The sequence below is a fragment of the Entelurus aequoreus genome, linkage group LG10 (genome assembly GCF_033978785.1).
Source record: "Entelurus aequoreus isolate RoL-2023_Sb linkage group LG10, RoL_Eaeq_v1.1, whole genome shotgun sequence".
NCBI classification, from domain to species: domain Eukaryota; kingdom Metazoa; phylum Chordata; class Actinopteri; order Syngnathiformes; family Syngnathidae; genus Entelurus; species Entelurus aequoreus.
Genome location: NC_084740.1, coordinates 35,401,620 through 35,428,823, shown reverse-complemented (window position 1 = coordinate 35,428,823; position 27,204 = coordinate 35,401,620). Strand labels below are relative to the sequence as shown.

Here is a 27,204-nt window from a genome sequence, read left to right as displayed (position 1 = left end):
ATAGACATGGTGTCGTTAGTCAGTCACCGAGCGAGCTCGCTTGTTAGCCAGGCTACAGCACCGGCAACAACACACTCGTGTTGTTGTTGTGCTCCGCTCGCGGCGGTTTGATGAGGTCATCAAGCGTCGCCAGTAAACCTCTTATGCTGCAGTCGTCAACTCCTGTGTTGTGTAGGGGAGAGGGGAGAGGGGAGGGGCTGCTGACTGAGAGACGCAACTGCTCTGTACTTCTCCCTACGTCCGCGTACCGCTCCGTACAGCGGTGTTTTAAAAAGTCATTAATTTTACTTTTTGAAACTGATACCGATAACTTCCGATATTACATTTTAAAGCATTTATGTCTAGATTTTAGTCAAATCAGCACTTTAGAACATCATTCCTCTCCATCTCTTTTAGCTTCTATTCCGTGTTAGCTAGTTAAAAAGTTTCCATGTTAGTGCTTCCATGCAGTGTTGCCAACTAACTCTTCAGTAAAGAAAGTAGCTATAGGGCTTGAAAGTGTGACGTAGGAACGCATTGCATTGTGGGTCTTGCTGGACTCTGAATAGATTGTTTACATGGCTGAATACAGGACTCCGTGCTTAAGGATTGATTGATTGAAACTTTTATTAGTAGATTGCACAGTAAAGTACATATTCCGTACAATTGACCACTAAATGGTAACACCCGAATAAGTTTTTCAACTTGTTTAAGTCGGGGTTCACTTAAATTGATTCATGATACAGATATATACTATCATCATAATACAGTCATCACACAATATAATCATCAGAATATAAACATTGAATTATTTACAATCCGGGGTGTGGGATATGGAGGGGGGGGGGGGGGGGGGTGTTAGGTTTGGTTGGTATCAACACTTCAGTCATCAACAATTATATCATCAGAGAAATGGACATTGGAACAGTGTAGGACTGACTTGGTAGGATATGTACAGCAAGTAGTGGACACAGAGAGAGATCAGAAAGTATATGAACAAGTATAAGAAAAAGTGTCTACATTTGATTATTTACATTTGATTATTTACAATCCGAAGAGGTATGATGTGGAAGGGAGGGTGTTAGTTTAGGGTTGGAGTTGCCTGGAGGGATTGTTTTAGTGCGGTTTTGAAGGGGGATAGAGATGCCCTTTCTTTTACACCTGTTGGGAGAGCATTCCATATTGATGTGGCATAGAAAGAGAATGAGTTAAGACCTTTGTTAGATCGGAATCTGGGTTAAACGTAGTTAGTGGAGCTCCCTCTGGTGTTGTGGTTATGGCGGTCGTTTACGTTAAGGAAGTAGTTTGACATGTACTTCGGTATCAGGGAGGTGTAGCGGATTTTATAGACTAGGCTCAGTGCAAGTTGTTTTACGGCAGTTGTGAGACGATCAAACATGACTTATAATGCCATCACCTGGTACATGTTGGTGTGTTCACGGCATTTTCACACTGGTAAGTTTGACTCAAAGCATGTTTTATTCAGTTTCACACGGAGCATTTAGTAGGATGTTAGCCAGAGAGGAATAACATTGTGGGAGGGGGAAAAAATGGTTAAAAAATTATCAAAGTTGTAAATTAAACTTTTATGTTGGTTTTTAGCTTGTTTTCTTTCAGTATAAATCAATTATAATATTAGAGAATCAAATTGGATAAAAATACTAGAGGGTTGTGACGTTATTCCCATCTATTGACTGGCTCATGAACATGAACGATGGGATTGGGACATTACAGTGCATTATTTTAGCATGACATGACAGTGAAGAAATATTTACATTTACTCCTTGCTCTTGAAACCAAGGCGAAAACATCGGCAGCTTTGCACATGCGCATTTCATTAGCAGTGATGGTCGCTTTGCACATGCGCATTTCATTAGCAGTGATGGTCGCCGCTCTGCTCGCACAGCAGGCTCCCTGCCTGTGAGGGTTTTGGAACAGGGGAGGGGTTCCCAGCAGCACCCGCCACTGCTGGTTGAGGACAGTAACTGCAGCGTACCTTCACCTCAGTCTACAGGACACAAGAAAGGTCTCCAATAACACCGGGAAAAAGTTGCTAGATTTGTAGCGTCCTGGAAGAGTTAGTGCTGCAAGGGGTTCTGTTGTGTTTATGTTGTGTTACGGTGCGGATGTTCTCCCGAAATGTGTTTGTCATTCTTCTTTGGTGTGGGTTCACAGTGTGGCGCATATTTGTGACAGTGTTAAAGTTGTTTATACGGTCACATTCAGTGTGACCTGTATGGCTGTTGACCAAGTATGCATTGCATTCACTTGTGTGTTAAAGCCGCATATATTATGTGACTGGGCCGGCACGCAAAGGCAGTGTCTTTAAGGTTTATTGGCGCTCTGTACTTCTCCCTCCCTGCTAGCTTCTATGTTAATTTCCATGTTAGTGCTGCCGTTTTAGCGCTTCCATGTTAGCTTTCTAGTTTCCTTTCTAGTGCTTCCACGTTAGCTTCCGTGCAGTAAGTTTCTATGCGAGTTTGTATCTTAGCTTTCATATTCATTTCTATGTTAGCGCTTCCATGTTTAGTTTAGTTTATTATTTCTTCGGTCAGTGGACAACAAAATAAACAAACAGTTTTACATAAACAAACAGTTGTACATTTATGAATTGAAAATGTTGCAGACCAAAAGGGTTTAGGCTGGATTTGAACACTTATTGCGCCTAACCCTATAAACAATTTTTTAAATACAAGATGAACTTCCAAAAATTATGAAATTTCCTTTGCACAAAATATTATTTCATTTAATTTCTTTTTTTTTCCATTTATTTATTTCAGGCAATGACATAAAAAAGTACAAAGTTGACAACACATAAAAATATGAATTAATATAGTGCAAAAGGTAATGTATAGTATGTAATGCATGCATTATAAATGCACATTGTACACAACATAAACACTGTTCAAGTAAAGGCATGTGATATATCCAAACCTTTGTACCAATTATATACTATATACAAACAATTATACTTCCCTTATTATTTATATCCCACATTTAGTTTTTAATTAACATTGATCATAGTATTAACTACTGTGTTGATTCAAGAGTGATATCTTTTTTCAAGACATTGGTCTTAAAGTGTTTTTTAAATGTGTGAATGGAACTGGAAATGTTAGATTCTATGTTAGTGCTTCCATGTTAGCTTCCAAGCTAGTTTTAATCTATGTTTCTATGCTAGTTGCTATCTTAGCTTGCATGTTAACTCTATGTTAACGCTTCTATATTAGCTTCCATGTTAATTTCCATGTTAGTACTTCCATGTTAGCGTTTCTTTGTAAGTTTATGTTAGTTTCTATCTTAGCTTTCATGTTCGTTTCTATGTTCACTATGAAAACAAACATTTTAGAAGCTGACATAGTACCGTGCTACATGTGATGTCATTGTTATCATCGTAAAAATATGTACTAGGTCGGGGGTCGGCAACCCGCGGCTCTCGAGCCACATGCGGCTCTTTAGCGCCGCCCTCGTGGCTGCCTGGAGCTTTTTCAAAAATGTATGAAAATGGAAAAAATGGTGGACAAAATATAATTGTGATTTTAATATTGTTTTTATAAGAGAGAAAACATGACACAAATCTTCCTAATTGTTAGAAATCCCACTGTTTATATTAAAACATGCTTTACTGATAAGAGGATTTGGCGAGCGCCGTTTTGTCCTAATTTCGGCGGTCCTTGAACGCACCGTACTTTATTTACATGTACAACTTTCTCCGACGCTGCCACAGTAAGACATGTTTTATGCCGCTCCTTTGTCTCATTTTGTCCAACAAACGTTTCTTGCTGTGCATGAATGCACAAAGGTGAGCTTTGTTGATGTTATTGACTTTTTGGAGTGCTAATCAGGCATATTTGGTCACCACATGACAGCAAGCTAATCGACGCTAACATGCTATTTAGGCTAGCTGTATGTACATATTGCATCATTATGACTCGTTTGTAGGTATATTTGAGCTCATTTAATTGCCATTACTTATGTCCTCGGTGTATTTAATTTATATTTGCATGTCTCACATACTTACTTATGTCCTCGGTGTATTTAATTTATATTTGCATGTCTCATGACACATTATCTGTATGTAATTTTGGCTGCATTTTTCATAGTTGTTTGTGTGACATGTTGTTCCAGACCACAGCAAACGTTACCCAGCTTGCCAAAAGATTGTAATAAATCCACTAGAAGACAGCCTGCCGTTTCCTTTAACTTGGACACACACATTGATGCCTTCGTCCATTCTAAGTCAGTCATTTCCAGGAGTTATCTCACCCTCTGAGAAGCCTCCGTTTTACTAATGTTTTCCAATGTTATAAAAAATGGTAGAATACATTTTACATTTCTATCAACAAAGATTTGCGTCAGCCTGCGAAACATAGTCATTTTGATAGTTAATAGCTAATATAAACACTTACACCATGTGTTGCCTTCATTATAAGACTTATATAAGGCTTTTAATTTTTTGCAGCTCCAGAAGGATTTTTTTTTTTTTTTGTCCAATGTCTCTTTCAACATTTCGGGTTGCCGACCCCTGTACTAGGCTGTATGTTGTTGTATTAAAACATATTTGAATTAAAAAAGGAGCGTTAGAACGTTCATCTTGAGAACATGACAAGGCGACGCCAGCCTGGAGGAGGAGGTCATGTGTAATTCTTCGCCTCGCAGTCCTCAGGTCACGCTCAGTTTGTCCGCCAAATATCCACAATAGCATAAAAGGGACAAATGGTTCATTGTGCTGACAGCTGTGTCTAAATGTCATGCTTGCAAAGAAGATTAAAGCGAGTAAGAGTTTGTTTTTTATGGATTTCTTCTGTCCGGGTGTTTCCAGGTTACGGTCACACTGTCCCGCTGTCCAACGCGGGCAAGGCCTTCTCCATCGTCTACGCTTTGATCGGCGTGCCGTTCACCATGCTGGTGCTGACGGCCTGCGTGCAGAGGCTGATGTACCCGCTGGTCCTCGCCCCCCTCGGCCTGCTGCAGCGTTCGGGCCTGGAGCCTCGGCCCGCCGCCGCCGTCCACTTCCTGCTGCTGCTGGTCCTGGTGGTGCTGTGCTTCTTTGCGGCGCCGGCGGCCATCTTCAGCGCGTTGGAAGGGACCTGGTCCTTCCTGGACGGCTTCTACTACTGTTTCATCTCACTGTGCACCATCGGCCTGGGCGACTTTGTTCCCGGGACGCAGCCCGAGCAGAACTTGAGGCAGTTCTACCAAGGCGCTGTCATGGGTGAGTGACGCTACGTCCATCCTTTCTCGCATCCTGTTAAGGCAATCGATGTTTATAATCAATGTTCTCTCACTTCATTGCTCATGTCCAAACGCTTCAAACACCAGAAATGATACACAACGAAAACCCCATGAAACAAAATGCTGCAATTGAAAAATAAAAATCTTCAGGGATATCGTATTTTTCGGACTATAAGGCGCACTTAAAGGCCTACTGAAATGAATTTTTTTATTTAAACAGGGATAGCAGATCCATTCTATGTGTCATACTTGATCATTTCGCGATATTGCCATATTTTTGCTGAAAGGATTTAGTATAGAACAACGACGATAAAGTTCGCAACTTTTGGTCGCTGATAAAAAAAAGCCTTGCCTATACCGGAAGTAGCGTGACGTCACATGAGGAAGGATTCCTCACAATTCCCCGTTGTTTACAATGGAGCGAGAAAGATTCGGACCGGGAAAGATTCGGACCGAGAAAGCGACAATTACCCCATTAATTTGAGCGAGGATGAAAGATTCGTGGATGAGGTACGTTAGAGTGAAGGACTAGAGAGGCAGTGCAGGGTGTATATTTTTTCGCTCTGACCGTAACTTAGGTACAAGGTCTCATTGGATTCCACACACTCTCCTTTTTCTATTGTGGATCACAGATTTGTATTTTAAACCACCTCGGATACTATATCCTCTTGAAAATGAGAGTCGAGAACGCGAAATGGACATTCACAGTGACTTTTATCTCCACGACAATACATCGGCGAAGCTCTTTAGCTACTGAGCTAACGTGATAGCATCTGGCTCAAATGCAGATAGAAACAAAATAAATAAATCACTGACTGGAAGGATAGACAGAAGATCAACGATACTATTAAACCATGGACATGTAACTACACGGTTAATAATTCTCAGCCTGGCAAAGCTTAACAATGCTGTTGCTAACGACGCTGAAGCTAACTTAGCAACTTAGCAACCGGACCTCACAGAGCTATGATAAAAACATTAGCGCTCCACCTACGCCAGCCAGCCCTCATCTGCTCATCAACAGCCGTGCTCACCTGCGTTCCAGCGATCGACGGCGCGACGAAGGACTTCACCCGATCACAGATGTCTGCTATCCAAGTAAGTCCTCTTTGTTGTGTTGCTACAGCCAGCCGCTAATACACCGATCCCACCTACAACTTTCTTCTTTGCAATCTCCATTGTTCATTAAAAAAATTGCAAAAGATTCACCAACACAGATGTCCAAAATACTGTGGAATTGTTAGATGAAAACAGAGCAGTTTGTATGGTGACACATTGAGTATGAATACTTCCGTTGCCGTCGTGACGTCACGCGCATACGTCATCATACATAGACGTTTCCAACCGGAAGTTTAGCGGGAAATTTAAAATTGCACTTTATAAGTTAACCCGGCCGTATTGGCATGTGTTGTAATGTTAAGATCTCATCATTGATATATAAACTATCAGACTGCGTGGTCGGTAGTAGTGGCTTTCAGTAGGCCTTTAAAATCCTTTCATTTTCTCAAAAATCGACAGTGCGCTTTATAACCCGGTGCGCCTAATGTACGGAATAATTCCAGTTGTGCTTACCGACCTCGAAGCAATTTTATTTGGTACATTGTGTAATGATAAGTGTGACCAGAAGATGGTAGTCACACACAAGAGATACGTGTAGACTGCAATATGACGCCAGTAAACAACACCAAAACTTTAAATGTTCCATTGAAATAAAGAACATTACACACGGCACTCAAAAATCTGTCAAAATGTTTTAGTATGACTTTGAAGCCGCACCGCTTGATGGTTTGTCCACCCATTACGGCTACCATAATCAGAGACACAAGTATTAGTATGGTGTTTGTGTATAAGGACTGCAAAATGGCACCCATTAGCAGAAGCGTTTTGTTTCACAATATTATGCAAAACCAACTTTTTTTACCTTCTGGTACCTGCTGATGTGTGTTTGAGATCTGTCCTGAAAATTTGGGCACGTCCGCCACTGTAGTCCGTGACGATGCCGTAGTCTGAATGCTAAAAACGTTATGACAGACTGCCTTAAAAAACGGAATGGCATTTAAAAAATCTTTACTGAATGAGACACCCAGAATGTACATAAAAATAAAGAATGTGGGATTTACAATATTAACTATGAAGGATAAAACACTGAATATTGACAACATATGAACGTCACACTCCCTCTCCATCCACATATTTTACAATCAAGCGAAATGCAACAAAAATATAAACGTGAAGGGTAAAACAAAAAACACCTACAATCTGATATATCTGATATATCACTAAGCTTTATAACTTTGTTGTAAAAACCTCTTTCCGCGTCTGTCCCTGACACCCGCATTTCAACTAATTAGATGACCATAGTAACTAATTAGATGACCATAGTAACTAATTATATTACCATAGTAACTAGTATATCATGCAGATTCCAACCATTAAAATACTTTGTATAGTTGAAGACTTACGATCATTAGAAAACATCACTGCACATCATAATGGCAGCTACACTTTACATCTTAAAGATCTAAACAATTGATTTGGGAATGTCCGGTGGGCCAGATTAAAAAGCTTAACGGGCCGCATGTGGCCCCCCGGCCTTAATTTGCCCAGGTCTGCCGTAGTCGATAAGCTTCTTTTTTTTCACTATTTTCTTGTTATGGAGCATTCACCCTCCGCTGTTGCCATTTCTAATATAAAGTAGCGTAAAGTTCTAACTTATATCTCGCTATGGAAGCGCTAAAAACTACCAGTGTAGTGAGTTTACATTATTCACCCACAGAACTTTAGTTATTAGAGAGTTTGGCGTTGTTGCACTAGTCAGCCACGGATGAGGAGATGCTGCTCCGTTGTTGATTGAAGTAAAGTGTGAATGTCATTAAAACAGTTGGCTCCATCTTTTGACACTTCTTTTACTCCCGTCTTTGCACGCTACACCGCTACAACAAAGATGACGGGGAAAAGACGCTGTCGAAGGTGAGCCACGTAAATAAGACCGCCCACAAAACAGCGCATCCTGAAGCGACTGTCAGAAAGCGACTTAAAGATGGTCTGTAAAACATAATCTATGCAACATTTTGACCAAAGAACCACCATTACATGTTATGTAGACCACAAGGAAGTGTTTTTAATTTAGAAAAAAATCATATGACCCCTTTAATATGCCTTTATAATCCGGTGCGCCTTTTGTTTGAAAAAAGACCTGAATAGACCCGCTCATCGGCGGTGTGCCTGATAATCCGGTGCGCCCTATGGTCCAGAAAATATGGTATATTCTTCACATCTGGTGGTGCGCGTTTGACCCTGTCGGCCATCACCCATTATAATAATAATAATACCTGGGATTTATATAGCGCTTTTCTAAGTACCCAAAGTCGCTTTACATGTAGAACCCATCATTCATTCACACCTGGTGGTGGTAAGCTACTTTCATAGCCACAGCTGCCCTGGGGTAGACTGACGGAAGCGTGGGTGCAATTTGCGCCAACGGCCCCTCCGGCCACCACCTATCATTCATCATTCAATTCACCGGTGTGAGTGGCACCGGGGGCAAGGGTGAAGTGTCCCGCCCAAGGACACAACGGAAGTGTTTTTTTGGGGTTTTTTTGGATGGTAAGAGGCGGGGAGCGAACCTGCAACCCTCAGGTTTCTGGCACGGTTGCTCTACCCACTACGCCATGCCGCCCCATAATTTTTATAATTAATAATAATAATTATGTTTAACAATGTTTATTTTGAGCCAAACCCTTTAAAAAGTAGCACTTTTTAAGTCATTGGTGTTAAGATTTTGCTTTGAAATGTGCTTTATAATTAGTGTAAAATTAAATGTCTCACTTGACTTTTTCATCGCCGTCCAACTGAGTCACATGGTCACTTCCTGCTTCCTCACATATACAGATGCTTCGCACGCGGCCGTCAAAAATATCACGACCGCGTCAGGAAAACATCGCTTGACCTATGAACTTAGATTGTGTATTAGGCAAACAGTCAACTGCACGCACTTGTCCTCACTCAGCGGGGCGGTCGTATTATGAGTATTTTTTTCCCTAGATTCAAAACACTTCCTTTAAAATACTTCCTTGTGGTCTACATAACATGTAATGGTGGTTCAAAATGTTGCATAGATTATGTTTTACAGACCATCTTCAAACCGCTTCCTGACCGTCTCTTCAGAACGGGGCTGTAAGCAGGATTTGACAAAACACAGAGGTCAAAATTCTGCAACTTCTTCACACTGTTCTTTTTCCGTTCCTCCATCCACTGTCCCTTCTCTCCACATTCTATCGCTCTCCTGCCAATAGTATTACAAGAGCACTAAGTAAAATTAAATACAACTCCTTCATATCAACATAGACACATTGGAAGAAGAATGTCATCAAGAAAATACTAGCAATACTTGGGCCTGCTGTTACATTTAGGCAACATAAGTTCCATTATGATTGCCAAAGAAAACCTCTGTGGTCATTCTATAAAGCAGATCTGAGCGGAGAACAGTTTTGTTTCTTCAACATAACCAGTGTGTATGTACAGTTCACTTGACTGACCCTACACGTGACAATAGGCCCCTTTCCACGCCAGGAACTTCCCCAGGTAAATAAAGCTCCCCCTGTGTTTCCACTACCTGGGTAGATTTAGTTCTTCAGGAACCTTTTTGGAGTTGGGACTTTTCCAAGCTGCACTGAACCTTTTTGGGGGCGGGCTGTGCTGTCGAACGCTGATTGGTTGAACACCGTTGGGGGCGTTCCTAAGATGTATTTTTCAAACAGATGACGGCCACTGTGGGGTATGCGAGGAGGACTTGTTTAATTCTTATTTCTTGTGTTTATATTATAACAAAGTTGACCACGGAGAGAAAGAAGAACGAAAATCACTTGATTAGCAGGAAAACTTTTGTGGGGCATCTTTGTGCTGAAGAACGCTGATCAGTTTATTGTTGATTATTATTTTTACTAACTTCATTTCGTTACGCGTAGCTACGAGAAGTGGACAGCCTCTTTTAAACATATTTACGGAGAAGTATGAAGCCGGACTCGAAGCGGCGACCTCAGCTACTTACTACTCTGACTTTAGTGGATGTTAAATAAGAGGCAGTAGACGGGTAAATACGCAGTAGCAGCTAAATAACGTCAAATATTAACTATTTACTTTATTACATGTATAAACACTGACCATACTTGCCAACCCTCCCGAAAATCTCCCGGGGCAACCGTTCTCCCGAATTTCTCCCGATTTTCACCCGGACAACAATATTGAGGGCGTGCCGTGATGGCACTGCCTTTAGCGTCCTCTACAAACTGTCGTCGCGTCCGTTTTTTCTCCATACAAACAGCGTGCCGGCTCACTAACACGTTGTATGCGGCTTCTACAGACACACGTAAGTGACTGCAAGACATACTTGATCAACAGCCATACAGGTCACACTGAGGGTAGCCGTATAAGCAACTTTAACTCTGTTACAAATATGCGCCACACTGTGAACCCACACCAAACAAGAATGACAAACACATTTCGGGAGAACATCCGCACCGTAACACAACAGAACAAATACCCAGAATCCCTTGCAGCCCTAACTCTTCCGGGCTACAATATACCCCCCCCCGCTACCACCAAACCCCGCCCCCACCAACCTCGCCCCCCACAACTCAACTTATATATTATTTCCAGATAAACACTGACATTTATGATTTTGTTATTTACAGAGACACAGACATTTATTATTTATGTTATTTACAGATAAACACTGACATATATTATTTAAATATTGTTATTTACAGATAAACACTTACATTTATTTATATATTGTTATTTAAAGATAAACACTGACATTTATATATATATATATATATATATATATATATATATATATATATATTATATAGTTATTCACCAAAAGGGATCAGCTGACACTCATGAATTCATCATTTAGACACTGCGGACAAAACACTTCTACAGAAACCTCTAGTTCCAGGAACTAGAGGTTCCAGGAACCAAAAGTTCCTGGACCTTTGGTGGAAAAGGGCCATAGTGGACAGGGTCATAAATTAACCCCTGGACTTTTTGATCCAGGCCGGCCTGCTACAATCCACATGCAGATATTGTGGCAACCCACCCCATTGATGTACATATCACAAAGCCCTTAATATGAGCGCTGTAGTGAACAATATCACTTTACATTCTGGAGATGTAAATAAACTAAAGATAACTACACAGTGGGTTGCTTACTTAAAAAAAAGGTACTGAGTAATTGAGTGAAAATTTAGGATTGTTTATTAATCACTCATTCAAAACACATTGCAAAAATCGTGTAGATCTGCAATGCGACGCTATTTGAAAGGTTAATAAAAACAATATAGTAACTGTGTTTAGCTATAACTCACCACACCATGTTCGCTATTTATTTCATTTCAAGTTTAGTAAGTGTGACCGTTTTGCACCATTTATGAATGTTTGAACCACATCCACGCCATGCTGGAAAAAGGCAGACCTGCTGACCATAATATCACCTCTATTAGTATGCAGTTGCGTTTTCATCTACATTTATTATTTTCCCTCCTACCTCCTCATGCGCTGCAATGCAGAAAGCAGCTGCTGCTGTGAGCGACACATTGAATTAGCTGCTGTCAAACATCTCCATTTGTCTGCTTCTATGTCTTTCCCTGCACCACTTTTTTAATTTGGATGCTCTCATTTTGTTCCTGCGTTACTTTCCGCCCCGCGCTCATAGACTAATCACCATTAAAGACGAGGAAGGGCTAAAACATGCGTGGGTGGGATTTCTGGGTCTCTATTAGGGGAGTCCAAAAAAAAGATTTTCAGATTATTCGCGATTCTAATTTGTAACAATTCTTAATCGACAAAAAAAATTAAAAGCACTCATTTTTATTTATTTTTTAAGTCTGTCCTGTCTAGCCACTCAGGCAAATCATATTGTTGATGTAGATCAGGGGTCCCCAAACTACGGCCCGTGAGCCGAATGCGCCAGCGTCCAAAATCCGGCCCGCGGGAAGTCTCAAGTTTTTTCTATGTTAGCTACCTCTCTTTGTTTATAATGTCTATTTTCTGCTGGATCTACTCTCTATTTTATGCTGCCCTTTTTTTTGGCTGCAGCTGTTACATATACTGTAATACTGTACATCAGGGGTGTCCAACTTATTTGAGCTCAGGGGCTGCATGGAGGGAAATCTGCACACACGCGGGCCTGACTATTAAAGTCATGGCATTAAAACAAAAAAAATAAAGACAATACGGCCCGCCAGTGTCCAAAATCTTTTAATTTGTTCTTTTTAATCTATTGTCTACCGCTTGTTACTCTCGGGGTCTCCTAGCCGCTCAGGCAAATCATATTGTCTAAAAATGCATTTTCCCATTGATAACGTGACATCATCGCGCTCACGCCGCAGTGTCGGGCGAGCATGCGGCAAGTGTGCACTCTTTTAGTCAATTTGTGTGTGTATGTGTGTGTGTACACATGCGTGTGTGTGTGTGTGTGTGTGTGTGTGTGTGTGTGTGTGTGTGTGTGTGTGTGTGTGTGTGTGTGTGTGTGTGTGTGTTAGGGCTGCAACTAACGATTAATTTGATAATCGATTAATCTGTCTATTATTACTTCGATTATTCGAATAATAATCGGATAAAAGAGACAAACTACATTTCTATCCTTTCCAGTATTTTATTGAAAAAAAAACAGCATACTGGCACCATACTTATTTTGATTGTTTCTCTGCTGTTTGTACATGTTGCAGTTTATAAGTAAAGGTTTATAAAAAAATAAAAATAATTATAAAATAAATAATAATAATTTGCCTCTGCACATGCGCATAGCATAGATCCAACGAATCGATGACTAAATTAATCGCCAACTATTTTTATAATTGATTTTAATCGATTAGTTGTTGCAGCCCTAGTGTGTGTGTATATGTATATATGTATGTATGTATGTATATATATATATATATATATATATATATATATATATATATATATATATATATATATATATATATATATATATATATATATATATATATATATATATATATATATTACATACATACGGCCTGGCCAAATTTTTTTTAACCCAATGTGGCCCCAGAGTCAAAAGGTTTGGTGACCCCTGATGTAGATGATCATATCTGCTGTACAGATTTACTTAATATTTACATTTACTTTACTCCGGTTGCCTTATTTGTGTTTGACTTTATTAAATAATAGTTTGGGGAGCATTTTATCAAACAAAACCAGTTTTCTTTCAAGTAATATAGAAATCTGGTTATCTATTTTATGGAGGAATGTAGTTAATCCTGGTGTCCAATGTAATTTAAAAAAGTAATGATTTTGAATGTAATCCAATCACGTGGTGCCCAAAGATTCACAGCCCGAGTCTCAGTTGGCTCTCATTGGCCCGTTTTGTCAAAGAGCCTTGACAGACGAGACACGGACTGAGCCATTCAATCGTCACCTTTCTGTCGCCGTCTTGTGTCGGGAGAGGATGTTTAAAATGTATTCTAAATTTTAAAATACAATTAACTTATCAATTTATGATCATGATTTATGTTAGGCCAGCAGAGGAGGCTCTGACTGCCCACCACTGCTAATATCTGTAATAATATATGCTGGCATGTCTTCTAAAGCATTTTCATTACAAGTCATAGGGGGCGCCAAAAACCTTCTTTACAGAGATAACACTAAAATTATGGATTAGATGCATATACAGCAGAACTAGGCAAATTAAGGTCCGGGGGCCACATGTGGCCCGGTAAGCTTTTCAAGCTGGCCCGCCGGACATTCCCAAATAATTTTTTTAGATCTTTAAGATGGAAAGTGTAGCTGCCATTATGATGTGTGGTGATGTTTTCTAATGACCGTAAGTCTTCAACTATACAAAGTATTTCAATGGTTGGAATCTGCGCTTATGGATGATATACCAGTTACTATGGTCATCTAATTAGTTACTATGGTAATCTAAGTCACAGCAGCTCAGACGAGGCACCAAGCAGTGTGGGCGGGAAGCGTTTACACTGACGCGGAAGGAGCTTTTCACAACAAAGTTCTAAAACTTAGTGATATATCAGATTGTCGGTGGGTTTATTTTGTACCCTTAGCGTTCATATTTCACTGTTTGTTGCATTTTTGTTGCGTTTCACTTGATTGTAAAATATGTCGATCGAAAGGGGGTGTGACGTTCATATTTTGTCAATATTCAATGTTTCATCATTCATAGAAAAAGGTAAAATTCCATTACTTTTTTTTACGGCGGTCTGTCATAACGTTTTTAGCATTCAATCAGACATTGTGAAGTTTTGTATTAGTGTTTCTCTAAATGTGCCCCCCCCCCGAGTCAAAATAATTGCCCAGGCCTGATATACAAGGTGTCCTCATCTTTTCAGTAGTCTGACACATCTGATGTCGTTCCGTCAGACTTTTAACAGTTTTCTCCGCGAGCTCGTCTGCAAGTGGTTTCTGCGTAGTAGCGTCTGCGTCCTGTGAAGAAGGCAACGAACTGCAGGTCTGTCGCCAAATACCAAACCGCATCAGACTGGGACGACAATTGGCTGTCGCGGCCTCTTGAACAACACGCAATGCATTCTGCGGTGGTGAGGGTCACACTGAGACGCTAAATTCCCGCGGAGATGGATGAGAGTGGCCGCCTTCTTGTTCATGGAATTGTCGTTTGAAGACGGGGACAAAATTCCAGTTGAACGCTGACGGTGGGATTCAGTATCAACGTGTTTTTCCCCAATGCAGGGGACATGTAGTGTGCATGCCAGGCCAGCGGGTGGTGCTATACCACCAAGGTCCCATTGGACACAAACGAAGCGCTCTAACAACACGACGAGAGCAATGTTTGTTCCAAACAGGGAGTAGCGCGACATGCGCTTCCAATTAGAAGTGACCGCTGTGTTTCTTTTGTTCTTCAGAGCGTCACATGATCATCTTCATGGCGAGCTTCTGTGATTGAATCAGAGAGCGATGAAAGAGCTTTTTGTCTCCAAAATAAACGGTTGTTGGCTCGCTGAGACAAATCTGGTCAGCTGAATGATGTCAATCGTCTTCAGAAGCAGGTGGACATTCAAACATGTGATTGGTTGGTCCACAATAGCTGAAGATGTTCCTTGGCTTTTGTCTCATTCTGACCCAGATGGAACCTTTTCTCACCGGCACTCACCCTTCCTTCTTTACCGTCCTCCCTTGCTCCCCTGGGGGGCTTGAGAGGCAGCGAGACTTTCAATGTTGGTCAATACACACGCATACAGCTAGGTGGCAGCAGTGCTCAAGCCTTAAAACCCAGTAGAAGAAGTACATCGTAGTGATGGGAAGGGTACCGAATCCGGCACTTTTCTGGCACTGACCGAATTCCGCCGATTTATATCAAATCCAACGGTACCCGTGTCTCGTGTGGCTGACTCTAGTTGGCACTTGGCTTTTTGATTGATTGATTGAAGCTTTTATTAGTAGAATGCACAGTACAGTACATATTCCGTACAATTGACCACTAAATGGTAACACCCGAATAAGTTTTTCAACTTGTTTAAGTCGGGGTCCACGTAAATCAATTCATGGTAATGGTAATGGCGATCACTCCAGCCGCACTAAGAGCGGACTCGGCCAAACTACCTCAAGGTAATGTTGCAAATTTCAATACCAACAAAGAGGGGGCGGCATAGCTCGGTTGGTAGAGTGGCCGTGCCAGCAACTTCAGGGTTCCAGGTTCGATTCCCGCTTCCGCCATCCTAGTCACTGCCGTTGTGTCCTTGGGCAAGACACTTTACCCGCCTGTTCCCAGTGCCACCCACACTGGTTTAAATGTAACTTAGATATTGGGTTTCACTATGTAAAGCGCTTTGAGTCACTAGAGAAAAGCGCTATATAAGTATAATTCACTTCACAAAATGACTCAAAAAAACACTCAACGTAAGTAAAGTAAGGCTCCTCTTTTCCAAAAATGCACTAGCTTGATGCTAATAAACATTGACTTTGCATTTGACACACGATTTTACGTGACGATTTCAACATCTCCAAATTTGTTAATGAAAACTCCAACTTGGTAAGTACAAACTACTTACAGTATTACAGCTTTGTGGGGCACCACAAAAGACAAGACCGCAAAGACTGAACTGATCAACACACCATGAACTGTACACTGCTGCCATCTAACGTCTTGGACTTGCAACTGTAATTTAGATCCAGAAATTTGATAATAAAACAAGATATAACAACTGAAGAGCAGTTATCAAAATCAGCTCAAAATGAGATTGTATTATGAAAATCAATATGTATTCACATACAAAAAGTAGCGAAATTTGGTCCTGGTATTGATTCCCAGGTACGAAGAGGCATGTTATAATCAAACAGCTGGTGCGTAACAAGTACAATACTTACAGTATTTACGCTTTGTAGGGCGCAACAACAAAACAGCACACCATATACTTAAACTACTGCCATCTAATGTCTTTGACTTGCAACTGTAATTGCAATTTTAGTTACGCGGCCCGGTGCATACGGGGCGGTATAGCTCGGTTGGTACAGTGGCCGTGCCAGCAACTTGAGGGTTGCAGGTTCGATCCCCGCTTCCGCCATCCTAGTCACTGCCGTTGTGTCCTTGGGCAAGACACTTTGCCCACCTGCTCCCAGTGCCACCCACACTGGTTGAAATGTAACTTAGATATTGGGTTTCACTATGTAAAGCGCTTTGAGTCACTAGAGAAAAGCGCTATACAAATATAATTCACTTCACTTCACTTCAATTTAAATTCATACTTGCAAATGAGACACAGAAACGTGATAATAAAAGAAGATATAACAGCTGGACAACAGGTATCATAATCAGCTTATTTTTAAATGTTGCAATACATTTTTGATTTTATTATCAAAACCGATTAATATTTATTAACCCACACAAATGTACCTAAATTCGGCACCGCTGAGTACCGGGTTCGATTCCCAGGTACTGGGAATGGATAACGTATGGGTTCAAATATTGCTATTTTGGCTTTATTTTTCATGTCTGCTGTTTTTGGAACAAGAAATAGTCCTTGGACTTGACAGTAAAAAAACGATTCTGATTCTGATGTCAACGGTATAGAAAAAGTACATTTGTAGTGATGGGTAGGGTACCGAATCGGTACTCTTTTGTACCAACTGAAGCTCCACGGTTTCACGTAAAATCCAACTCTGTGTGTGTGTGTGTGTGTGTGTGTGTGTGTGTGTGTGTGTGTGTGTGTGTGTGTGTGTGTGTGTGTGTGTGTGTGTGTGTGTGTGTGTGTGTGTGTGTGTGTGTGTGTGTGTGTGTGTGTGTGTGTGTGTGTGTGTGTGTGTGTGTGTGTGTGTGTGTGTGTGTGTGTGTGTGTGTGTGTGTGTGTGTGCGTGCGCGCGCGCATGGTCATGCCAGGTTGCCGCTGACTCTTGTTGGCACTTAGTGATCATTCCAGCAGCCCTGAGAGCAGACTTCGCCAATTTTCAATGCCAACAAAGAAATTGACTCCAAAAACGCTCCAACGTAATTTAAGTAAGGCCACACTTTTCTCAAAATGCATTAGCTCGATGCTAATATGAATTGGCTTTGCTATTGACATGCTACTGATTAGCATTGGCAATTTTCCATGGCGATTTCAACACCTCCAAATGTGTTAATGAAAACTACAACTAAAATGTATGTTACAATCAAAGAGCTGGCACGTAATAAGTACAATACTTACAGTATTAACACTTTTTAGGGCGCAACAAAAACCACAACACCATATACTATACACTACTGCCATCTAATGCAGTGGTCCCCAACCTTTTTGTAACTGCGGACAGGTGAACGCTTGAAAATTTGTCCCACAAACCGGGGGGGGTTTGGCATTAAAAAAATACAATCATGTGTGCTTATGGACTGTATCCCTGCAGACTGTATTGATCTATGTATATATCTTGTGTTTTTTATGTTGATTTAATAAAAATAAATGTAAAAAATAAAACATTTTTTATTTCTTGTGCGGCCCGGTACCGATCGATCCACGGACCGGTACCTGGACAGGAGTTATCATAATCAGCTAATTTTTAAATGTTGCAATTAAAAATGTATTATGAAAACCATTTCATATTTATTAACACACGCAAAAGTACCACAAAATGGCGCAGTTGAGTACCGGTATCGATTTCCAGGTACCGCAAATTGGTACCGTATGGGTTCAAATCTTGCTTTTTGGCTTCATTTCTCATGTTGGCTGTTTTTGCAACAAGAAATACTCCTTGTCATGTCATGTACTTAAAAAGCGATTGTAGTGTGATTGTACTCATCCCTACTGATGGGTTGTTTGACTCTTTCGGCTCTCAAACAGCTCGGTTTTTTTTTCTTGTTGCCTAACTTTGTCTCCAATGACGATGTCAAACTATGAACTAAATGAAGTCTTAATGCATGAAATCATGTTGTTTATATTCCCCTTCTCTCCCACAGTCTACCTCTTCGTGGGCTTGATGATGATGTATCTGCTGCTGCGCACCTTTCACAAGATGGCCGACCTGCACGGCCTGACCACCTTCCTGCAGCTGCCGCGCTGCGAGGAGTCCGACCCGGACGAGGACCGCGAGCCAATTATGGAGAACGGACAAGGCAGCCAGAAGCAGCGGCCACCGGCCGCCAGCGAGCATCTGGCGCCGTCCTCGCAGCCGTCCTACAACTCCATCGGTGCCTCATGAGGCTCCTTTGCAAGAATACACGACACTTGATGCGGACTCTTGTCTGGACTTTTCTGTCAACATTTCATTAAGGACTCAGGTGAGAACTTTGACCTCACAGCCTCAGGATGGCCTTGCACCAAAATGTTTTTCTGAACACGTTTGTCTCGCACCTTTTTGTTGCTCTTGTGCCACGTTGTCGTCACGCCAACACACCTTTTTGTCTTTTTTTGCACATATTGGTCGCCATCGCAGCTGCAGGAAAACTACAAAATACTTTCTAATGTTAGTTCAGCAGACTTCCGTTTTCAGTTGGCGTCTGGTCTTCCATTGCGGTGCTGCCCCCTGGTGTCTGATTGTCCATACTGCGCCTCCTGATGCAAAGATGGATTTAGGTTTGGGACATTTCAAATGGTAAAAATTATACAATGATGCTTGTTTGGGGCCAAGTTGTATATCAGAAGTTGAGATGCACTTTAATGTTCACATCTTTTAACTAAGTGTAAGCTGATGGGAGTGCTTTAACATGTGTGATGTCATAATTAAAAATGTTTGCTCACTGAATGAGGCTCAAACAACTTCAAATTGACTTTAATTTTGTAATTTTAATAAAAATATTAGTATAAGTGAAAAACTTGACAAAAATCTCCTTTAAAAAGAGAAGAGTAAATACAATGTGGACGTTTTGTCCTCCATTTTAAAACCAGAATAACTGCCACAGTGACTAAATGGACATACAATGATGACAAAACATGATATAAATATGAGGCTTCAACCAGAAGGTTCTGGAACATGTGAACACATGTAAACACTGTCAAATTGACAAACAGGACACGAAGTTCACTCCGTGATGCATTTTAGAACAAAAGTGCGTTGGTTCTAACAAGGACTCACTAAAACCATGTGAACCCGCTTCCAAAAGTCCAACAGGAAGTGGTTACTGTAGATTGATAAAAGTATTTTATCACAGGTGTGGTTTCTTCTCAGCAACATTTAAAATAAGCGAGTGCGTCTCATGTCTGACACCTTGAGCTGACTGAGTGACGCTGCTACGACTGATAAATACAAGGTTAAACTTCTCTTCACGGAAGAACATTAGTGTTTCGGCGTCTTATCGCCGCCATCAGGAATGATCGCGATATCTGTAACTTAAGACGAACGCTGTGCATCAACTCGCTGCTTGGCAGCGTTTACATTTTTTAAAACCGACTCCGTTTTCTTCTTACACAATTTTGTGCTGCACAAAAGCTTGTGTTGGCGTACGTAAGTTCTTAGTACTCCACCAGCATGGTCATCAGATGCTCCAGCTCCAGTCCTTCCCTGGAGTGAGCGGAGCTGAAGGAGGAGAAGGACGGCAGGCCTTTATTGCTGTGGCTGAGAGGGAGGGACGGAGAATGCGTGGCGAGAGAGAGAGGAGTCAGGCACTGAAGATCCTCCGCAGGAAGGCAAGCGGCTCCACTCGCCCTCAGGCCAAGTATTCCCATGTCCCGCTCCAGCTGGGACGTGTCTATGTCCTGGAACATGTCCTCCGCCGTCACATCCTTGAGGTAGCTGGAGCCGCCCACCTCCATGCCGGCCTCCCACTGCATCAACTCCTGCTGCTCCTCCCAGCACCTCCCGTGCCCTCTGGCTTGCTTCAGCCAGAGGACCCCTGCGTCCGGCGAGGCCGGAAGGTTTTCCAAGGATCTGAGAGCCGCCCGCGGACATGCCTGCGCGCTCACCTCAAGGGCCGAGTCCAGGCCGGTGAGGATTGTCGACACGGCGGGCGAAATGGAAAAATCCGGCTCCACGACCAACGAGGTCCAGTCGTCCTCGTCCGCCGACGAAGGGAGGGACGTCGCACTCAACTCACTTTTGCCACCGATAGACGTCATCCGCGGACACTTGGGAGGCGCGAGGAGGTCGTTCTGCGTGGCGGTGACGTCAGACTGCTCCTTTGGCTCATGAACCGGAGGTGGCGACACGGCCGGGCTCACAGAGGGCACCTGGCATGCTTCCACCTGCCGCAGCGTGTTGCTGATTAAGACGGACCTCCTCAGGCTGGGTTCTGCCATCTCCTGGTCCCGCTGGTACTTGTGCATGGAGACGCTGAAGACAAACTGCCGCTGTTTCTCCCACGCCAAGCTGCTCCCGTCTGGAACATCCTCTGCAGCCTCTGGCTGGTGTTTACGCTTGTTCGCCTTCATAATCATCTTCACGCTGCAGAACACGGGAAGCTGTATATATATATAAAAAAAAAAAAAGAGCAATGCTTTTCAAAGCAGGTCCTATGTAGTGGATGATAACCCTGGATTTATCCCCATATAGCTGCCCCGAGATATGCCTGTACATGATGCGTTAATTTTGAACCTCCAGACTCAGCATGCCCTCATCCGTTTGTCAACTAGGTGAAATTACGTCTGGAAACCTTTGACAGGGGGCAGGGGCGCCGCTAGGGATTTTGGGCCCCATGAAAGGAATCTTTACAGGGCCCCCTGTATTATAATTTCATCATCATTAGGGGCCTCTCTGGGCCCCCCTCCATCATGGGCCCCTAGAATCCGTCTCCTTTACCCCACCTTTTCGGCGTCCCTGACAGGGGGATTAGGACATTATAAAAATGGGACCCATTCCCTCCCTGCTTGGCACTCAGCATCAAGGGTTGGAATTGGGGGTTAAATCACCAAAAATGATTCCCGGGCGCGGCCACCGCTGCTGCTCACTGCTCCCCTTACCTCCCAGGGGGTGATGGGTCAAATGCAGAAAATAATTTCGCCACACCTGGTGTGTGTGTGACAATCATTGGTACTTTAACTTTAATAAGTGTAAATTACAATCCGCTTTGTAATGGAGTATTTTATTGTGAAAATAAGCAGGACAATTGATTTTTTTTAATGCATGACTTCCTGTCCGAGCCAGCAAATTTTAGCTACGTTGAACTGATTTGTTGCTGCGACTGGCAAATATAAAAGCCCTGCGTATATTTAGACTTGGACAAACTTTATTGATCCATAAGGGAAATTATTCCACACAGTAGCTCAGTTACAAAGGATGGAAAGTGTAAGGATGGAAAGGATAAAGCAGGTATAGACTAAAAATGTACCATAGTAGCAAAACTCCCAACAGGCTCCTTCAGCCTCTTTGCGATTCAAGAACTCCTTCATTCCACACTCCATCCAGCTGTATAATCACTCGGCATACTCTGCCTATTACCTGACACCTGACATGTTAGCTACTTCTCTTTGTTTTTAAAGTCTATTTTCTGCTGGATTTACTCTATTTTATGCTGCAGCTGTCACATATACTGTAATATTGTACATGGTCATTGGTATACATTGTATATTATGATAGACATAATATAATATCTGTATATATAATACTGTACACATATGTATATATTCGTATATATGTTGGATTTTTTATCGCTATATTAGTCTATTTATACCTGCATTGTCCTTTCCATCCTTACACTTTCCATCATTGTAACTGAGCTACTGTGTTGAACAATTTCCCTTGTGGATCATTAAAGTTTGTCTAAGTCTAAAATAAAATATAACATGTAATATTTACATATTATATATACAGTATATAATACTGATGTATTATATTGTTGTATTAACAATTACCATGTACAATACAACAGTATATGTAACAGCTGCAGCAAAATAAAAAAAATAAAAAAAGGCAGCATAAAATAGAGAGTAGATCCAACAGAAAATATACATTATAAACAAAGAGAGGTAGCTAACATAGAACATAACATTTAGCACTGGAATGCCAAATGGCACCGACATGGAGGTGGAAACGGACACATTGACCTAAATAAAAACGGAGAGTCCGCCGCCATGGCGACGACATTTCGCATCCAGTGGAAATCCGGCGCAACACTGGAGTAAAAATATATAAGTCCCATTGTGGTTATTTGTTAAACTAGTTTGGTCTCAAGTAGATAAGTTAAAAATACTTCAAAACAAAAATCATGATGAAGGTTTTTAAAACTTTTGAAGATTTTTGAGCGCTTAAAACACCCGCCTCGCTGGCATACTACGTCAAAGCCGGCCGGGAGATTTCGGAAAACGACTCGGAAAGACGAAGAAACCCGAAGTCTGTTTCAAGATGGCGGCCAAAAGCATCTCCAGTCGAGTAGCCTAAACGCCGCCATTACTGTTTTAAACGCCACCGATCAACATGTAACGCAATAATGGACGTGTCCTGAGTGTACACGCTGTACCTTTTTGTTACGAAACAGTTTATAAAGCTTACCGTCACCTCACCCGCTGTTGCTAGCGAAGGCTAATAATACCGCTAGCTAAAGAAGCCCCTCCCCCGCGCTGATGTTGCGGCACCGACGTTGAAAATATATTTTTGGGAGAACACCCAGGAAGGAAGCTTTTTTTCAGGTTTGTTCTGGTGTTTTGTTTTGAAACTGTGGATGTTAATGTAGTTACTTGAAACTTTGCTTTTATCTTGAAACTTTGCTTTTATCTTGGAGGGAACAGCGGTCGTTAAAGGAAGTAGTATACACACTAAACTACTTGGAATGTTTCAACTAACAAACGTTTTAGAGACAAGGCGCCATACTAAGATTATATTTAGAATATACAGCTATAAAGACACCCTTAAAAACCGTTGCAAAATTGACCTGTTTGCTGAAGAGTTTCTCCTCGGCGACTCCAACTGCTGCTCCAATCTGGCGTCCAAAGTCGTCGGACTTCACGATTTGCTCATTAAAATGTATTATTTTGTCGTGAAGCAAAGTTTGACATAAGAAAAAAGTCTTCCAGATGTTTAAAGTTTAAATGCTTCAACCTATGTCCGTCCTTCTCCCGCCTGTGATGATTTGAGCTAACCGCTAGAAACGTCTGTGATTGGCTAAGTGGTCAAGTGCATCATGGGTAATGTAGTTTTAGCCTAACATGCCTTTTGGTGTGCACTTTTAATGACAAAAAGCAGTTATTTGAGCACTTAAAACCCACAATTGCAATTCGTGTCAGTCATGAAGACAACATGGATACGATTATATGTAATTAATTTACTAAAGCGTTATTTAATATGTACGATGAGTAGTTGCAATTCCAACACGATGACATCATCCATGTGAACTCCCACCCGCTTCATCGTGGCAGAATATTAACACTGTTTCAAACTTAGCATAATTAATCGAGAACTGTAACAAAGTAACAACAAGGGAAGCAGTTAACTGTGGAAAGCTGTAGCGATCAATGCACTTTTTACACGTTGACTCAACCATCGAGGGGGGGGGGGACCCGTCTGTTAAGTGTACACAACATAAAATGTTAAGGTAACTCACCTGATATAAAAGTAATAATTGTCACGAAGTCACGCGGTGGTTGTAAAAGTTGACTTTTAAATTCCACTACTCGACCTTTGCCACATTACAGTCAAGGAGCCAATCACAGTCAACTTTAGAGGGGGAAAAGTAGTCTGACGGCGACACCGGATGTTTAACATAAAACTAGCTTCCTAAAAGAGCCTTCAAAATAAAACACTAAACGCCTTAAAGGTTAAAAACAAGATATATTAACTAAGCAATATTAGCCCACAGACTGAGTTAGTTCATTTAATTAATGCGTTTGTTTCTGTGGTAAATGATAGCCAGTTTGTTTTAAACTATGAGGACGATGTAGTGAACTCACTCTTTGGACACTAGTTTTAGTTTGAAGGTACGACTCTTGGATTTCCGTTAACTGTGACTCCGCCTTCTTCCTGGCCGTATTTTTTTTATAATATATGTTGGCGGGAGTTGCACAACCATGATTTAATGACGTAGCCAGAACCTCAAAAATGAAATGACTCACCACAAAATGAAACGAGTCTTATGAAAGAAGCCAAGTGAAGCATCATTTTCATGGCACTCTGAGAAGTTTATGTTCCATTTAGGGCTGCAACTAACGATTAATTTGATAATCGATTAATCTGTCGATTATTACTTCAATTGATCGATTAATAATCGGATAAAAGAGACAAACTACATTTCTAACCTTTCCAGTATTTTATTGGAAAAAAACAGCATGCTGGCACCATACTTATTTTTGATTATTGTTTCTCAGCTGTTTGTACATGCTGTAGTTTATAAATAAAGGTTTATAAAAAAATAATAATAATAAAAAAAATTGCCTCTGCGCATGCGCATAGCATAGATCCAACGAATCAATGACTAAATTAATCGCCAACTATTTTTTTAATCGATTTAGTCGATTACTTGTTGCAGCCCTAATATATATTCAGAAAAGTGTCAATTTGTGTTAATCTCATGACTTTACTCTTGTTTATCGCTGCCAATTGTTTCCAGGCCTGATCGTGGTAAGTGAATTTCCGCAAAGTAGGATTATCATTAATAAATCGGAATATTTTCAAAGAGCATACATAAACTGTTCACAACCTTCTAAATGAGTTATTAAACGTAACAAGAGCTCTGGTATAAACATAAATAATAGACTGACCATGTTCTGAAATCCCAAAAAGAGGACACATATATGCGTGCCAAGGCAGGCAGCACGCCAACGCCGGGACTAGGTGAAAATTTGCCAATTATACTCGAACTTGCTTTATAAATAATATATTTATTTAAATAAAGCATTTTTTCTCCTCTGTTGACAGCAGTGTTGGCGCTAGGAATTCTCAAAATGAGATACCACAGTAAATTTTTGGGGTTCCACTTTTTTGTAAGCGTTTTGAAAACAAATGATAACGTATGCATTATCCTGTTATATCTCACATTCTATATTGTGTTTTGGAAAAAGGTTGTCATAAACGTTACTTAATTCATAAAAAAAACAAAAACATTTGTATACATATGTAAATGTATTCAGTTAAAAACATTTATTCACTTTCTTCTTTCCTTCATGGATCTAAACTTTACCGCTGCTGGTATTTTTTTCTATGTTTTTATTTAATAAGTTGTAGGTGTATTTATTTCAGTATAAAAGTGTTTTGCTTGGGTCATGAAATGATGATAATGGTGTGCCAGGGCATACATACATTTTATATTTAACGCTTAAATCTCTGGAGTCTACATCAACTTCAGATCTATCCCTCATTTCAAAATGTTTGTTTTTTATGTTATTTTGTTTGTTTGTTTTCCGCCCTTTTTTGTCAAACAAAAGTATTTTTTCAATGGCAAACACACAAAATATGCACAATCTTCCACCAAAAATATTTTTCAAAGTGGACTATTTGATGTGAAGTAATGGGAACCTTGGATGGGTCAATAATTCATAATAACATTGATTTTGATTCAATATTATGTTTTGAGCAATGACAGTTTGAAAGAAAAAAAACAGCTTTGTTTTATTAGTCAACATTGCAACTTTTTCTAAATTACATTTAACCTTTAAGCTTTTTTATTTCACTTTTGTTATGTTTTTGTTTATTTTAATAGTATTTTTAGAATGTGCCGTGGGCCTTTAAAACATTAGCTGTGGGCCGCAAATGGCCTCCGGGGCACACTTTTGACACCCCTGCTATAGATAATAAAAAATTAAATCTGATAAATCTATGGATAAAAAGCAGAGCCTGGCGACGCATGCGCGTTTATCATAACTCTCTCGCTCTCTGTCTCCGCCCCTCCCTCACAAATGCTGCTGCGTGCGCACACCTCCACAATTTGTTTTGTTTTCAACCCCTTCTTAACCCTAAACGTACATTGAAAATACACGCAACTCTAACTCAAAATGCCGGACATTTGAGGCATTTATGAAACTCCGCCCGGACAGCCCCGCAAAAGAGGACATGTCAAGGGAAAAGAGGACGTATGGTCAGTCTAATTTTAAATAACAATTAATAGCATAATAATTAGCTAAAATCGGGCTATAATTTACTCACCGGTAGCCTGGAGGATCCTTTCATTGCTACGGCATATATATACTTTGTCACATCCTGGGTAATTAGAAATGGCAGAAATCACGGGCCTAAGTTGTTCTACAAAAACAACAGTCCGAACATTAGCAGTGTTATTAGCATTGCGTGTCAAGATTAGCCGCTATTGCCGTTAGCAGTGTTTACCCTAAACCCTGAAGTGAAAATGCCGCTTGATCATAATCAAACGGCACAGTATAACAATAGAAAATAGGACAAATACTGCACTGTAAAACATAACACTGAATTTAACACAGAGCTGGGCAATTATTTTGACTCGGGGGGCCAAATTTACAGAAAAAAATGTGTCTGGGGGCCGGTATATCTGATCTTTAGGAACACTAATACAAAACCTCACAATAAGGTCTGAATGCTAAAAACGTTATGACAGACCGCCTTAAAAAACGGAATGGAATTGTACAGTTTTTTACTGAATGAGACACCCAAAATGTACATGAAAATAAAGAATGTGGGATTTACAAT

General features: G+C 40.9%; 2 protein-coding genes across 2 annotated transcripts in view; one reads left to right on the top strand and one right to left on the bottom strand.

Moving 5' to 3' along the window:
- Positions 1 to 19,453, top strand: part of kcnk6 (potassium channel, subfamily K, member 6) — a 28,324-nt gene extending 8,871 nt beyond the window's left edge. The window contains exons 2-3 of the mRNA XM_062060629.1: positions 4,802 to 5,194; positions 18,644 to 19,453. Of these exons, the coding sequence (XP_061916613.1) occupies positions 4,802 to 5,194; positions 18,644 to 18,885 (635 nt within the window). The 3' untranslated portion in view covers positions 18,886 to 19,453. The remainder of the gene's footprint in view (positions 1 to 4,801; positions 5,195 to 18,643) is intronic.
- Position 19,454: 1 nt separating this feature from the next.
- On the bottom strand, positions 19,455 to 23,631 carry sertad3 (SERTA domain containing 3). The gene is made up of 2 exons (XM_062060630.1): positions 23,486 to 23,631; positions 19,455 to 21,080 (listed from the first exon to the last, which is right to left on the bottom strand). The coding sequence occupies exon 2, from the start codon at positions 21,054 to 21,056 to the stop codon at positions 20,136 to 20,138; it is 921 nt and encodes a 306-aa protein (XP_061916614.1). The 5' UTR covers positions 21,057 to 21,080; positions 23,486 to 23,631; the 3' UTR covers positions 19,455 to 20,135.
- Positions 23,632 to 27,204: the final 3,573 nt, after the last annotated feature.

Coding starts and splice junctions, on each gene's coding strand:
- sertad3 (XM_062060630.1), bottom strand. CDS start 21,056: ATGATTATGAAGGCGAACAAGCGTAAACACCAGCCAGAGGCTGCAGAG.